General features: G+C 34.2%; 1 protein-coding gene across 1 annotated transcript in view; it reads right to left on the bottom strand.

The window, feature by feature from the left end:
• Positions 1-15068, bottom strand: part of SLC22A3 (solute carrier family 22 member 3) — a 119804-nt gene that overhangs the window by 5416 nt on the left and 99320 nt on the right. Inside the window, exons 6-9 of the mRNA XM_003769594.3 lie at positions 11637-11734; positions 11292-11506; positions 5876-5984; positions 99-211 (exon numbers count right to left, since the gene is read on the bottom strand). Coding sequence (XP_003769642.2) covers positions 99-211; positions 5876-5984; positions 11292-11506; positions 11637-11734 — 535 coding nt within the window. The remainder of the gene's footprint in view (positions 1-98; positions 212-5875; positions 5985-11291; positions 11507-11636; positions 11735-15068) is intronic.

The raw sequence follows: 15068 nt of genomic DNA on the forward strand, positions 1-15068 counted from the left end.
CGGAATTTGCTTGAGCCCAAATTCAATATTCCATCCATTATGTCAAGTTAACTCTCCAGTGAAAAAACATATTTAAAAGATACATATTAAATTCTTACCAAAAATGATAAGAGGTAGTTCTAGCCAGATGGCTGATAGCCGGAACAGCAGGAATGGAGCTACAATACCACCAAAATCACACAAACCTGAGCACAATGAAACACCAAAGTTTCTGAAAAGGAAAAATATATTTTTTTTCTTTAATGATCCAGGAAAATTATTGTTCCATCTTTACAAATATGGTCCAATATTTTAGTCTTATCAAGAAATTATAATTTGTTGATTAAACTAATAAGTTACAATTTTAAAACACCAATAAATCAATCTGGTTAACAAATGAGATGATGGTGACCTTATGGATAAATGTGAAATTTAAAAGCAGTGCTAAGGCAATAAATTTTTAAAATCTTAAAGATGACATTTGGTAACAATAAATGTAAGTGCAAAACTTTATTTTTATATTTTGGGTATAAGTACAATATGGAGACAATATGGTCAAATAGCATTTTATCAAAAAAAAAGTTCTGTACTGCTAGCTTAATATTAGTTAATAATGTGACATGACAACAAAAAAAGTACATGAAATCTTGGGCTACAATCACAGGTATAACTTGTAGAAGCAAGGAGGTAATCATCACACCATATTTTGCCCTCATAAGACCACAGCTAGATAATTGTATTCAGTTTTCTGCAGCAAAGTTTTGTCATGCTTCAAATGCCTCTCTTTTATTCAATAACTATCTTTTTTCAGTGATGTTCAGGTTTGCAGGGCATAGCACTTTGAGTAAAATCTTGATCTTCTTTGATTTTCAGAACACATTCCATTTCTTTTTGCTATTTCTGCTGGGAGCAAAGCAGTCTTATGTTATTCATATTTCTTTTTATTTATACTTGGTAGACTTTTCTAGATTACTTATGGTTTGTCATTAGAATTGTTAAATATGTTCTACATATGTTCTTCTAAATATGCTAACTATATGTTCTACAGTTTGCAGCACAGTATTTTTCTGGTGTAGATAATCTGTGGATTATTTTAGTTGGCAGGGGTTTTTGTATTCAGATGTTCTGGGCAGTTTTCTAGTTTCTGGTTTCTAGATTCTAGTGCTGACTTGCGTTCTTCTTAAGGATTTATAATCCTTAAATTCTCTTTATACATTCTGTCCAAATCAATTTGTTTTGCTTATACAGAGATCTTTTCATATTATTCCCCCCTTTTAAACTTTTCTTCTTTCAGGTTGTTCTTCACTTTCATGTATTTGCATTCTCAACTAATTGTTCTTTCTTTTATTTCTTTGGAGAGATGTAGCACCATGAATAAAAATTTTCTGTTTTGCCAATTATTTCTATTATACAGGTACACAATCTTTCACATTTCTTATTTCTTTCTTACACGATTCAGTACTGTTATGGTTACATAATCTCTTGGGAATTCATAGGACCTTCTTTCTTAACAGGTGTTGACTTTTTTTTTTTTTTTTGCCTTGCAATATTTATTCAGAGATGTTTGGTGTCTATCTTCTCTTTTGTTATTAATGCTATCTCTGTTGATTTGTCTTCTTGCTTTCTTGGTTTTTAACTGAATTTTCTTCTTTCTTAGATCTTTGGAAATTTCATTTTTTCCCTTTAATTTACTTGTTTCTTATTTTCTGACTCCTTCCCCTTTTATGGCCAAACCCTTGAGTGCTAGACTTTAGCATCCTCCCATGCTGGTGAATCATTTTTCATCACCCTCAGTCCTTAACTGAGGAGCTGAGTGGCTATAAGAGTTCAGAAGTGGATTCTTAGATTCCAAACCCTTTCCTTCTGTTCTAATACAATCCCACATAGGCAGACACCTTGCCACAATCTCTCTGCTCTTAGTTCTTTGACTGAGCACTACTATAAAATAGTATAATGTTGCCTCAGATAGAGTAACTCTTGGGAATACTTCCAGAGGGGGACAATCAGAATGATGAAAAGCCATGGAATGCAAGAGTTGGAAGGAAATAAGAATATTGTCTGAATAAAAAACTTGTAGAACTTGATTAACTGTCTACAAATATCTGAAAAATTGTTATTTTGAAGAGAGATTAGGTTGAAGGAAGACCCAAGAAAAAAGCAGACACTTCAAGAGCCACATTTAGGTTTAATGGAAGGGAAAGCTTCCTGATAATCAGAGCTATCTGAAACTGGGATGGCTGCATCAGGGAGGCAATGGTGTCCTTCTCATTGGAGATCTTCAAACACAGGTTTGATGACCACTCATTAGATACATTGTACTAAGGATTTTACTTTTGATACAAGTTGGATTAAATGGAAGCAGGAGGGCTTCAGCAACTCTTAAATTCAGCAAGTAATTGAATACATCCGTGTGATTGTAGCAAAAACTATAGCACTGCTACAAATAGAACACTTTCTTTCCTGTTCCTGTTGTTCACTACCCTGTTCAATGTGAGAGACTGTGCTTTTATCATGATACTATTATTAGCTTATTGCAAGCAAGGCATGAGCACTGAGAATTTTACAGTAGCAGGGACAGACTTTCACTGGACCATAAATGTTACTTTGTCCAGCTTATGACCAACAGCACATATTTGCAAGACAACTGGTTAGGATTAAAAAGACAGCATAGGTCTAATTCCTATTTCTGTATAAAAGATAGATATTATACCATATGGTATATTCTACTATATGGTATATTAGACTGGGCCTGAATTACATCTCTAAAATCAATGTGATCAGCTCACTGTTTTCTGTTTCTTTATATGTGATGTAGGGATAACAGAACTTAACTTTTACTACCTACCTCACAGAATTGTATTTTGTTGACCTTAAAGTTTTACAGAAATGAATTATCATTATTATTGTGCCTGAGTATAAGTGTAACAGTCTCAGAATTTTTATGTGTGTAAAAAAATTGAATATATTTTAAATTTCATTTTAGCAGCTGATTGACACACTCAGGTTTAAGGGCAAAATTTCCCAGAAGTGGGAGCCCCATTATCACCAGTAGGGGGCATATTCCTTCACTTGTACCCTGATTCTCTTCTTCAGCTCTATTACCCAAAATCTGAGTGGGCGGCTTACACATCTTGGATGATAGGAGTCATCAACTCTGTTCCTTCTGATCTTATGAAGGACCATGCGACCTTAGCATCTGCCTTGGCTATCCTCCAGGTCTTATCATCTGCCCTATGTCTACATACTTTGGATCCCACTGTGATAGACAAAAGATAAAAGAGCAAAATTTAAGATTCCTTTTAAGTCTAATTTTTTTTTAAATTCTGTTAATACGGAGATGATCTCTGATTTTTAAAAGAACTGGACACATGATTTCATAATTAATTGCTAGTGAGGAACTCTTCAATTCAGGGCAGCCATTGTCTTTCAACTTTTGGTCTTTGAGGATTCATTGCAAGCATTAAGATGTTAAATTACTTGTCCATGGTCATATAATCATTTTTGTGAGAAGTGGGACTTGAGATCATTCTGATTCTAAAACCTGTTCTCCATTGACTGTGCAATATTCCCTTTTGTCTTCTGATGATGGTGGTGATAATGACAAGCATTTTTATATATAAAGGATATTTTGATTTATAAAGTACTTTAAATTTTTTATCTCATTTGGGCCTCACAAAATTTCTTAGATACTACAGAAATTATAAGCTACATTTTACAGATGAGGAAACAGGCTCAGATAACCTAAATTACATTCTCATGATCACAGGAAGAAAAGGAATAAGTATATAGTGCCTACTAAGTGCCAGATACTGGGCTAACTGCTTTTATAAATATTTCTTCATTATTTGCACATGTTTAACTTATATTGGATTGCTTGCTGTCTTGAGGAAAGGGAAGAGGGGAAAGAGGGAGAAAAATCTGGAATGCAAGATTTTGCAGAGGTGAATGTTGAAAACTATCTTTGTATGTATTTGGGAAAATAAAATAATATAAAAAATACTCTCCATATCTGGAGAAATAACTGATTGTATCTGAATACAGATTAATGCATACTTTTTTAAACTTTATTTTTCTTGAGGGTTTTTTTTTCATTGTATAGCTGAAGAAATTGAAGAAGCCTTGGGAAGATCTATAAAGGTCACACAAACTGCCCTCTGATTCTAGAGAGAACATTTTTTCTCCTGTACCTCAACTAGCATTAGGAGCTAAAAACCCATGACTCTTTTAAGATGGAGTAAGGTGGCTTAATGGGCAGAGCAATGGGCTTAGAGTCAGGGAGTCACGAATTCAAATTGTACCTTGGCTGTTTACTTGGATATGTGATCTTGAGCAAGCCACTTGATCTTTTCTAACCTCAGTTTCTTCATCTGCCAAGTGGGGATAATAATAGCTCCTATTTAACAGAGTTGTTGTAAAGATCAAATGAGATAACATATACAAAGTACTTAAATTTAAAGTGACTGTATAAACTTCAGCTATTATGTGTTATTTCTACTACAGCATTGCTATTTTTCTAAAGCTATGGAGCTATATGAAGATATTTACATTTATGCTAAATGTCCCCAAACCTCAAATTTCAGTGCTTTTTATATACTATGTCTCCTTCCTTTAGAAGTCATTTAAAAAATAGACATCTGCCTCTCTGAGTTGTCAAGGCTGGGGACATTGTTAATGTCTCCATACTACATTGTCAGGAGCAGAAATGTAATGTGAAGGAGTGTACCAGTCTTTCCCAGATTGAGAGTGCCTATAACTAAATAAAAATAAAATAAGGATAAATTACCTTTGAGTGAGGACTTGAGAGGTTTTTCTATGTATAAAGAATATGGGCTATGGGATAACTATTTTGGTTGCTGAGAGAAATTTTTTTTTTCTCCTCAAGTTCTTGACTATATTACAACTCATTAAGGATCTTAGATAAGTGACTTCTGAATTAGTGAGATGTGACTTTAATAATAACATACATCTGTAGAACCCTTTTGTAATCTCTAAAATGTTTACACTTACATTACTAAAATTAGTCTTTTATTAGACTATTTTAAGTGAATGTGCAGTGTTACTTGCCAAAAATACCATTTACCATTTAGTTGAAACTTCTTTCTCAAGAACTCAAGTCCAGTAAGTGGAAGAGCTGGGGATAGAAAGCCGGATCATTTGATTCACAATCTGAAGTTCTTTGATGATATCTCTTAGCCAAATTATTTAAGCAATAGGTATTTACTGCAGACTGTACCAAATCATTTGGCATGTAGGTTATCTATCTGAATAGCCATGTTTTAGCCCTGTTTCCTCCTGGTCAGAGCTGTTGATGTCCATTACTGGAAAGCTAATATATCAGTGAGAAAAATTATAAAAAATTTCATCCTTCTCATCTATAATTATCTTCCCATAAAAAACAGCACAAAAACAGTCTGTTTTTCATCACTTGCAGCAAATAGAAAGTGAGGTAACAAATGATGTTCTTAAGTCTCACCAGTCAGGAATCAAACAGGTATTTAATTCAATTTACATGATGACAAAATTAGTACAAATTGAAATGAATAAATATTTGCAATGATAAACAGACTATTCTCTAAACATGCCAGAAAAACTTTAACTTTAGCTGAATGAAACCCTTTAATAGACTAAGTTATATGCCAGTACCCTAAGGCAGAAAGTATTTCCATCATTCATTTCAAAGACATCATGTATGAAACTGATGAAACAGAGGCTATGGGTCACATAAACTTTGTTGATGCAAATTCTAGATTATGTGTTTCTAGACTATTACCCTGAAGCTAGGCATGGGTTAACAGATTACTGCTAACTAGCCTTTTTCAAAAGGTTAAATTCCATTTTGAAAGATCTCAAACATAAAATTAGAAACGACAAACTGGGAGTTACACAGTATAATTACCTTAATGTTGTTGGATACAATTCTGAATTCACCAAATAAACAATTTCAAAGGCCATGGTAATCCCCAGTCTTCCTATAGTAGCTACTGAAGTTCTCAACCATGGTATCCCTGGAAATACAAGACAAAAGTTAGGGATTTAATGTAATTACTAGCTAACCATAAAATGCATTTGCTTGGTCCTTCCCACGACCTTGTAATTTTTGATCAAACAATAGCCAACATATACTGTGTATGTGTGTATAATACATATTATGTATACATGTATATATATGCATGGGATCATATATGTGTGTGTGTGTATATATACACACACACACACACACACACACACACACACATATAAATTTAATGGGATAAATACCCCCATAACATTCTTCCCTCCTACTGCAGATGACATTGCAGAGTAGAACTGAAATAAACAGCAGAATAAAGCAGGCAAAGTTCTGTCTTGGCTGTTAAAGGTATTCATGTTGTTCTTCAAATAGAATCCTCAAAATAATATTCTGGCTGTTGTTATTCCAACTTTACATTTGCTATTCTTTTACTTTTTTTCTTCTCTGCTTTCCCCTTCATTTCATTTCAATACCACTTAGATGGATTAGTCTCACAAAACTAGAGTTGAAAGTACCCTTGGAGTTTAAGCCCAGAGAGGTCTCTCTGTCTCCCTACACACACACACACACACACACACACACACACACACACACACACACACGCACATGCACACACGCACACACGCAACTTTTCAGACCACTAAAGAAATGTCCCTATCCTTTGGAGGGGTACTCTATCCATATTTTGAATAACTAACAAAAACTGCCTCACATATTCCAGAACAATTAAAAAAACAAAACAAAACAACTAGTTAACCCACTGAATTCCAGACAGGGAAAATGTAAAGGTTGTAGTTTCAGATATTTTTCAGTCAGGCCTTGCTCTTCATGACCTCATTTGAGGTTTTCTTGGCAAAGATATTGGAATATCTTGCTATTTCCTTCTCTTGCTCATTTTACAGATAAAGAAATGGAGAAAAATTGGGTTAAATGTCTCCCCCAGGGTCAAAAGGTTATCTGAGGCTAGATGAAGATGAGTGTTCTGATTCTAGGCCTGGCATTCCTTTCGCTGTCCAACTAGCTGCCCTCTGTAGGAAGCTAAATCAGTGAAATAAATTCTTTAGGATGTTTTTGGCAAAACAAAAAAATCATACTCCTTTTCTCTACTCCCAAAGTGTCATTTATTCAAGAAATATTTCTTAAATAACTCATGTTCAGGGCATTGTGTTGAGTGCTATTAGATATATTAGGCTAGATGAATAAGACTTAATCACCTGCCCTCCAAAAGCTAATAATTACCAAAAGTTTTCTCAACATTTTAGCTACTTCTCTATAATCCCATATTTACAGAACAGTCTAGACAAATGACTTTTTATAAACTGATGATTTATTAATGAGTACTGCTATTGTTACTCTCTTCCCCATTTATTCAGCAATATAAATTTTGCTAAGTCCTGGGGGAGAGGGGGGGGAGGAGGGAAGGAAGGTACAGCTATTATTGGTAGTCAGTGCAGTATAATGGAAAGCCAATTGGAATTGGCTTCAGAAGATTCCTCACTTAACCAGCTCTGTGTCTTTCTAAAGTTTTCTGAGCCATAAATCTAAAATGGCTCAGATGAATACTGTGTATTATCAATTATACATCCTATACACATAATTATGCAATGTATGCATTCATCAATTATACAAAAATGGAAAATAATACTTGCATGCAGAAGTGATGGAACACTGGTAGGAAAATACTTTTCTAATTTTAAAGCCCTTTATAAATATGGTTTGTAAAAATGACAAAGGATAGAATGTGCAGTAATATGTTCTGAGGCATACAGTTTTCACCAAAAAAAATAAAAATGGCAGAACAAAAAATATATCTGTTTTGAAAAGAAAATTTCAATACCTTCATTCATTGGGACATTAACTTTTGAAGTCTGAAAAAATTTTAGTCATTTAGGGCAATGCATTTTACTCCCAAAGAAATGGGCATTCTCCTCTCTCTGAAATAATTTTGTATTTATTTTATATAGGTTTTTAGTTTATATATCTATGTACATGTTGTGTCTTTCAAATAAAACAAAAGCTACTTAAGAAGGGCCATTTTGCTTTTGTCTGTTGCTTACTGGATGAATGAATAAATATTAGGAGAGAATCTATTTCAATGAATTCAAATTCATTCTTTTAGTAAATATTCAACAAATGAGGAGGGAAAGTCCTATAAATCACTAAAAGTAACAATCTAGATGGGAAGAAATGAGAAGAGCCCATAACTTTAATTCAAGTAAATGGTTTTGAGTAACAGCATATATTTTCAGTATAAAATCACTGACTATTTATCTATGTCTGTTTCCCCCAGATAAACTCTTGCATAAACAGTTAAAGCAGAGAGGAACATGAGAACAGAATTGACGCTTGCTAGACTGCCATCTGTTCCAGCACCAAATAGTTGTAAACATGTGTCTTATTCATGCTTTAGTGTTGCATTAAAGCCAAGTAGAAGGATGAAGAATCTAGTCCAATCCATTCCTTCAATGAGCAGGTGGTGCCCAGAGCCAGGTGCAAGATAATGAAGGCTGAATATTGTTGCCAAAGCTCTCTGCATCATGCCCAAATTTCACAATCTCTGCCAGCTTTATGCCATCCAAGAGTGAAGACTACTGCTGAAGGGAAATACCTTTACTACCCAGGTTTGAAACTTAAATTCCTTCTTTATTTCTCTAAATAAATTTAATTTGCAAGGGGAGTCCAGTTGAAATGTACAATGGTAGTATAAATACAAGATTAAAGCTGTATCTGTTGCTTGTGGTACAACAATATCCAGATTCGTAAGACCCAAATTCAGATCCTACCTCTGCACTCAATATCTGTGCAATTTTGGGTAAGTTACTTCCCTTCTGGTTCTTATCTTCCTCATTTTTAAAACAGAGGCGGGGTGAGGGAAGAAAAAAAGTGGGAGAGAAAATCTTTCAATTCTGATCATATGATCTTAGCCATTTTAATAATATCTTCTTCTGTGAAGTAATTTCTTTAGAAGTAACTGGTAAATGTGAGGAAGTAGTAGGTTCCCCCTTATTAGAGTCCTTTAAGTCAAAGTTCAAAGTCTATTTGATAAGTATATTATAGTGGGAATTCCCTTTATATGGATGAGATGTCCTAGATGGCTAGTGATGTTCCTTAAAATGATTCTGTGCAACTTTTAAATGTATAGACTTGCATGTGAGCACACAGAAATAAGCACAAATACAATCCCAAAAGTCAGTGACCATTTGTTGAGCATGAATTACATAGATTCTCCCTACATTAGTATTAGGAATACAAAAATGAAAAATGAGATTAGTCCCTCTCTTCAAAGATTTTCTAACTTAGAGGCATTTCTCCTTTCCTTCCCCATGAAGAATTTAATTGGATACTTCTCTTCCTTTTGTCAGAGTTTAATTTTTACTTTCACAGCTGCCTCCAGATTTTGTATAGAATTACATAGTTATGGAATTGTAGAATGTTGGAGAGATGGAAGAGATCTTAAAATATGGAATGTTAAAAATCAGATGAGATCTTCAAAGCCCTCAGAGTGAAAATGGGAAACTTTGAGTAGCCATGGCAGTCACCAAATCAGTCCTGAAGAATTTAGTGCTTGGGTTGAAAAAGATTGTTTTGTTCACATTAAACTGTTTTGAAAAATATAGAGAAGTGAGATGTCCAAGTAGAAATTGAAATTTGTCCAGGTATCTTAATTATTAGAAATTAATGGATCAAAAGAAAAAAACATATGTAAAACACAATAAAAATACAAGCTATATTCTTATCATTATTAACATGAATGTAGAAATGAAAATGACCCCAGTTTTGTAATTCATTTGAAAGTGACATCTGCTATTGAATGTAAAAGAAAGTCAGGTAGAGTGTACATCACAGAAGTACACAGTATTAGCAGAAGAGGTTTCCTCCTTGGGAACTTCTTAACACTGATAAAATCACAGGTCTGGAATTCCCTTCCCTCCAAATTAAATATATAAACCAGAAACCAGCATAATCTTACAAAAGTTAATGAAAATGCCTAATGTATACATTTTATTTTGTTTCTGATATTTTTTAAAATAGAAGTAAATTAGTATAATATGAAAATTAGTGCTGGTTTTAGAGTTACCTTAAACTGGGTATTCAAATGATAAAATATTACAAATAAAAACAATTCTTTATTTTTTGAAATTTCAATCAAGTCTCAGGAATATAGATTAATGCAAAACAACAACAACCACCCAAACCCCCCAAACTATCCTATTTGGAACTAGAATACAGGCAGAAATTTTTTTATAGATGTTTATAACCTTTTTTATCACAAATATTTGATTTATTGGAATGAAAATTGGCTAATGAGTTTTCTTCTGAGGAAACTATTGAAGCTGAATCTGTCAAAAGGCTACTCAATACTAAAACATTGTTATATCATCCAGCTTCCTGATGTTTGCCCTGCTGCTATTCTGCCTCCTGCTTCTGGAGTTCTCATGGATTGGTGATGATTATCACGTGGCCTGCTCTAATTGCTACCCATGCTTTATATTCCCCCATTGCACCTTGGACACCTGCTTGTCCTTCTTCTGCTCTTTCGTTACACTTGTATTTCTTTGACAAAGGCCAGGAACCTAAGACAAGACTGAACCCACTTTGTAATTTCATTGGGTTCACATTTTCCCTATAATAAGGAAATGATTAATAGCTCTCTCTCTCTCTCTCTCTCTCTCTCTCTCTCTTTTTGCATCTTTCCCTAGAGCAGACATCTCTTTTGGTTTAAGATACTTTTTCTTCTAACTCCTAGTAGGCTAGAGTTTTAATGTCAGTGCGCAAAAGAATTTCAAAGCAAGGGGCAGCTAGGTGGCTCAGTGGATAGAGCACCAGCCCTGAAGACAGGAGGACCTGAGTTTAAATCTCTCTCGGACACTTAACATTTCCTAGTTGTGTGATCCTGAGTAAATCACTTAACCCCAAGTGCCTCGCAAAAAAAAAAAAAAATAAAAAAAAATATATATATATATATATTTCAAAGCAAGCTCTGCTAAATATAATTAACAGAAGGATTCAGTTGCAAAAAGAAAATGATAATTAATACACAATAGCTATTTCTTGTATCAATAAGCACATTCTTATCATATTTTAAGTTTAAATCAATGTTTGAGTACTTATTATACTAGCTCCCTCTGAGTCATCTCATCTATAAAATGAGAGGGTTAGATTATATGATTGCTATCGTACCTTCCAGGTATAAATTTATGATTCTATAATCTAAAGGGGCTGTCACATCATCAATATTTTCTTGTTCTGTCATAGACTCCTAAGAATTCTATTCATTGATAAATTCTGTAAAAATAGTTACCTTCTGGTAAGAATGCTGTAACAAGACATGCAATACCAGCTACAATATTGCTCACTGCAAAGGGAAGGCGTCGTCCAATACGCTCAATTGTTAGTAAAATCAGGAGAGCTCCTGGCAATTCCACAACTCCTGAGATAAAAAAATCTATGTAAAGATTTCCACCTATGATTCCCAGGCGCATGACAAGTCCTTGGTAAACCACTGCACTTGTGAACCTGGAATAATAGCAAGAAAAACCAGAGCATAACAAATAAGTGATAAACTTCAATCAAGAGGTGAAGGCAAGGGGTCTTTGTAAAATTAACACACTTAAGGCTTTGAAAATTCAATGCAATTGGAACTTACCAAGCAAACATTAGAATAAGTGTGCATTTCCTCATTTGGGGAGTCCTCACCAGATCTAAAAAGGATGGATTACTAACCTCCTCATCTGTAACAGTGATCTAAAGGGAAAAAGTAGATTTCGAAAGTAGTATATAGCAATAAACGCCTCGATTTTAGAAGCTAGAGACTTGTCATTAGCTAAATTCAAGGCAGCTGAGTCACTGACTCTATAAGACTTCTCCAGGGTCTTTAGCCAACTATCATATATTATTTTATTTTATAGATTGGGAGTAAAGTTATTAACTTCATATTTAGTCTTCCATGTATGACACATGGACCAAACCAAAAAGTTACTGCTCTGTTAAGAATGAAATTCTGCCACTATTATCCATAGTAACTGAATGTTCAGAGAAAGATATATGGCATTTACTACTTGCAAGTTAACTGAATCTATTATTTTTGAAATTAGAAAGATGAATATAAAAATAATTAAAGTATGTAGATCCCCAGCATTGTATTTTCTTTTTGAAAAAAAAAAAAGTACTTAAATCCATAGACAGGAACTAAGAATAATTGATTGACTCAAAGATAAATATCTGGAAGGGACATGAGATAACATCTAATCCAACTTTCTCATTTTAATGAGTAAAAGGTGGCTAACAAAAATAAAAAAAAACTTGCTTCCAATTCTTACCCCTCCCCCATACGTACTTTTTCTGCTTTCTTTCTTCTTCTTCCTTATTTTTTTGCATCATTATGATCCCATTACCTTTGGGGTTGAAAGTAGTCTTTTACAAAAAGACTGTCCCCATCCCAAAAAGAAGCCACTCATATTCCAATCCCATACATTCTGAATACTGATCCTAGCACTTGAATGAAGTTCATTCCTGGGTCAATAATAATAATCTTCTGACTGCTAGATCCAATGTTATTTTTTTCCTCTCCTCATTCTATTTGACCTACCTGCCACTTCTGATACTGTTCACTCTTTTCTATTTTGAATACTGTCCCTATTAATGGTCTCTGTGTCACTATTCTCTTCTGGTTCTCCTCTTAACTTTATAACAATGTGCTTTAAAATTTTCCCTTTTTACTATGAAGTTGACAAATTAATAAATGTGAATATTTCTATGTGAAAAGAAAAACAAAAGAGGACAACTTATTCTTCTCCACTGCATTTAATTTGCTTGTTTATATTTTAAATTTAACATGATATTTCTAACAACAACTAATACTGGGCTGTTTGTGTCCTATTCTGAACTTCCTTTTGCTCACTCCTGTTTATTTTTTAAATGATTTATCAATGCAATGTTTTCTTTCTTTTAGGGTCATATTGAAGCAGATTGCAGTCCCTTTAAGAAACTAATCCTTTCAGATTGATTTATTCCTTTTAGACTCCCAGCCCCTCCTAGCTGATGCATTATCAATTCAGGAAGCTAGGATCTTTGATTCACAAATCCTGGTCAAAAGCACCCCTTTGAATTCCAATAGGAGATCCCGGCTTGCCCCAGCCTCCATCAGATCTGAGCCAACTTGGGACTCCACTCACGGGCCCCCTTTAGCTAAGTCTCTCATTATAAAAAGAGCCCAACTAAAATCCTCTCTTTGCAGAGGTTCCAAACATGCCAGCCCTACACTTGGCATACCAAGAGTTTCTGCCCACTGGAATACTGTTTCCAGTGCCATATTCTCTTTACTCTCACCTGTTTCCTTAACTAGACTTCAACCTTACTTCCAATCCCCACAATAAACCTCTTTTATAAATCTAGATTTTTGGGTCTATAAATTCCTTTACAGGAGACTCTTGTACTGCCATAAGAGAGTTCCCCAAAACTCCCTACCCTTGTGCCGAATTCTGAGGAGTTGTAGGGAAGCTCCATTTGACTCCCTGAACCCTGAACCTACCAGTAGATCTCATTCAACTCCCTGACCATCAGAAACCCTAATTTCATTTGGGTAACCCAAATCTAAACCTCATCAATATCTACTTAGCCTCCTTTGATTACTCCTTCTCCTCTTTCTGTTCATCAAGCATGGTCATTGCTCCAAGGTTATGCCCAGTCCCTTTTCTTTTTTCGCTCTACATTTCTCCATCATAAATATCATCAGCTCCCAAGGGCATATATATCACCTCTATAATTTTAGACTCCCAAATTTATAAATTCAGCATTAATCTCTCAGTTCTACATTACCAACATCTGTTGGACATTTGTCTTCATTTTGCTATTCAATTGGTACCTGAACCATACATGTTAAAAAACCCAACTCATTTTCCTTTAGTACATTCCCCTCTAAATTCTCTATTTCTCTTGATTGTATCACTATTCTTCTCAAGCTCCCATTCATTATCTTGACAGTATTATTTAAATAGTCTTTTTAGATATACATAATAATGAATAAAGGAAGAATGTTGGAAACATTTTATGAAAGATAAAAGAAATCAGTCATGACTGACATTTATTTTAAAATTGACATTTATTTTAAACCTCAACACAAAATATTTTCATAATAATAATAAATTATGCATTAAGAATCATATATTTTTTACAAAGAACCTTTGAAACTTTTATAATTTATATTTACAGTTTATATTTATATTATATTATAATTTATATTTATTATGATGATAAATTATTATTTTAGAACATTCAATAAAATGTTAGGAAAAATTAAGATTTGAGGAATTCTTGAAAATTACTGTTTCTCATTCCATAATCTTCAAGATAATATCCATTGGAAACTGGAAATATTAAAGGAGCTAAATTACTTCCCTTTCATTAAACACCCATTAGATTGGTAGGATAGCTCATGACTATAATCCCTGCTATTGGAGAAGACTGAAGTTGTTGAACTATCTGAGTTTAGGAGTTTAGTGCTGTAGTAGGGCTAAAACCATCTTGGTGGCCATGCTAAATTCAGCATTTAGTGTGTGTGTGTTGGGGGGGGAAGGGGCACAAGACAGCCTAATGAGGGACAGACCTGTCCAGGTTGAAAGTGCAGGTCCTATGCCAATCAATAGAGAAATTAGTCAGTCAATAGCTACATGTCCATCTAGTGTGACATAGCAAGGCCCAGCCTTTGCCCCAACTTCACAAAACAAAGTAGTTATTATACACTTCCAGATATATACGCCTTTGGTGTGTGTGTGTGTGTGTGTGTGTGTGTGTGTGTGTGTGTGTATGTGTGTGTGTTTGGGTAAAATTATCCATGTTACCTATAAATTGTCTAAATAGTTGATCTTTGATATATTAAACAAGCAGTTTCCTACTTCATACTGACATCTCTGTGTCTACCTGGTTATTTTGCTTGTCTTTAGGTTTTCCATTATGCCCCCACCCCACCCCTCTCAGCTTTTTTGTTTGTTAGTTGTCTATCTCCTTTAGAGTATAAATTTTTTGAAGGCAGGAACTATTTTTTTTTTATTATTTGTATCACCAGCAACCTGGATAGGTC

The sequence above is a fragment of the Sarcophilus harrisii genome, chromosome 4 (genome assembly GCF_902635505.1).
Source record: "Sarcophilus harrisii chromosome 4, mSarHar1.11, whole genome shotgun sequence".
Taxonomy (NCBI): domain Eukaryota; kingdom Metazoa; phylum Chordata; class Mammalia; order Dasyuromorphia; family Dasyuridae; genus Sarcophilus; species Sarcophilus harrisii.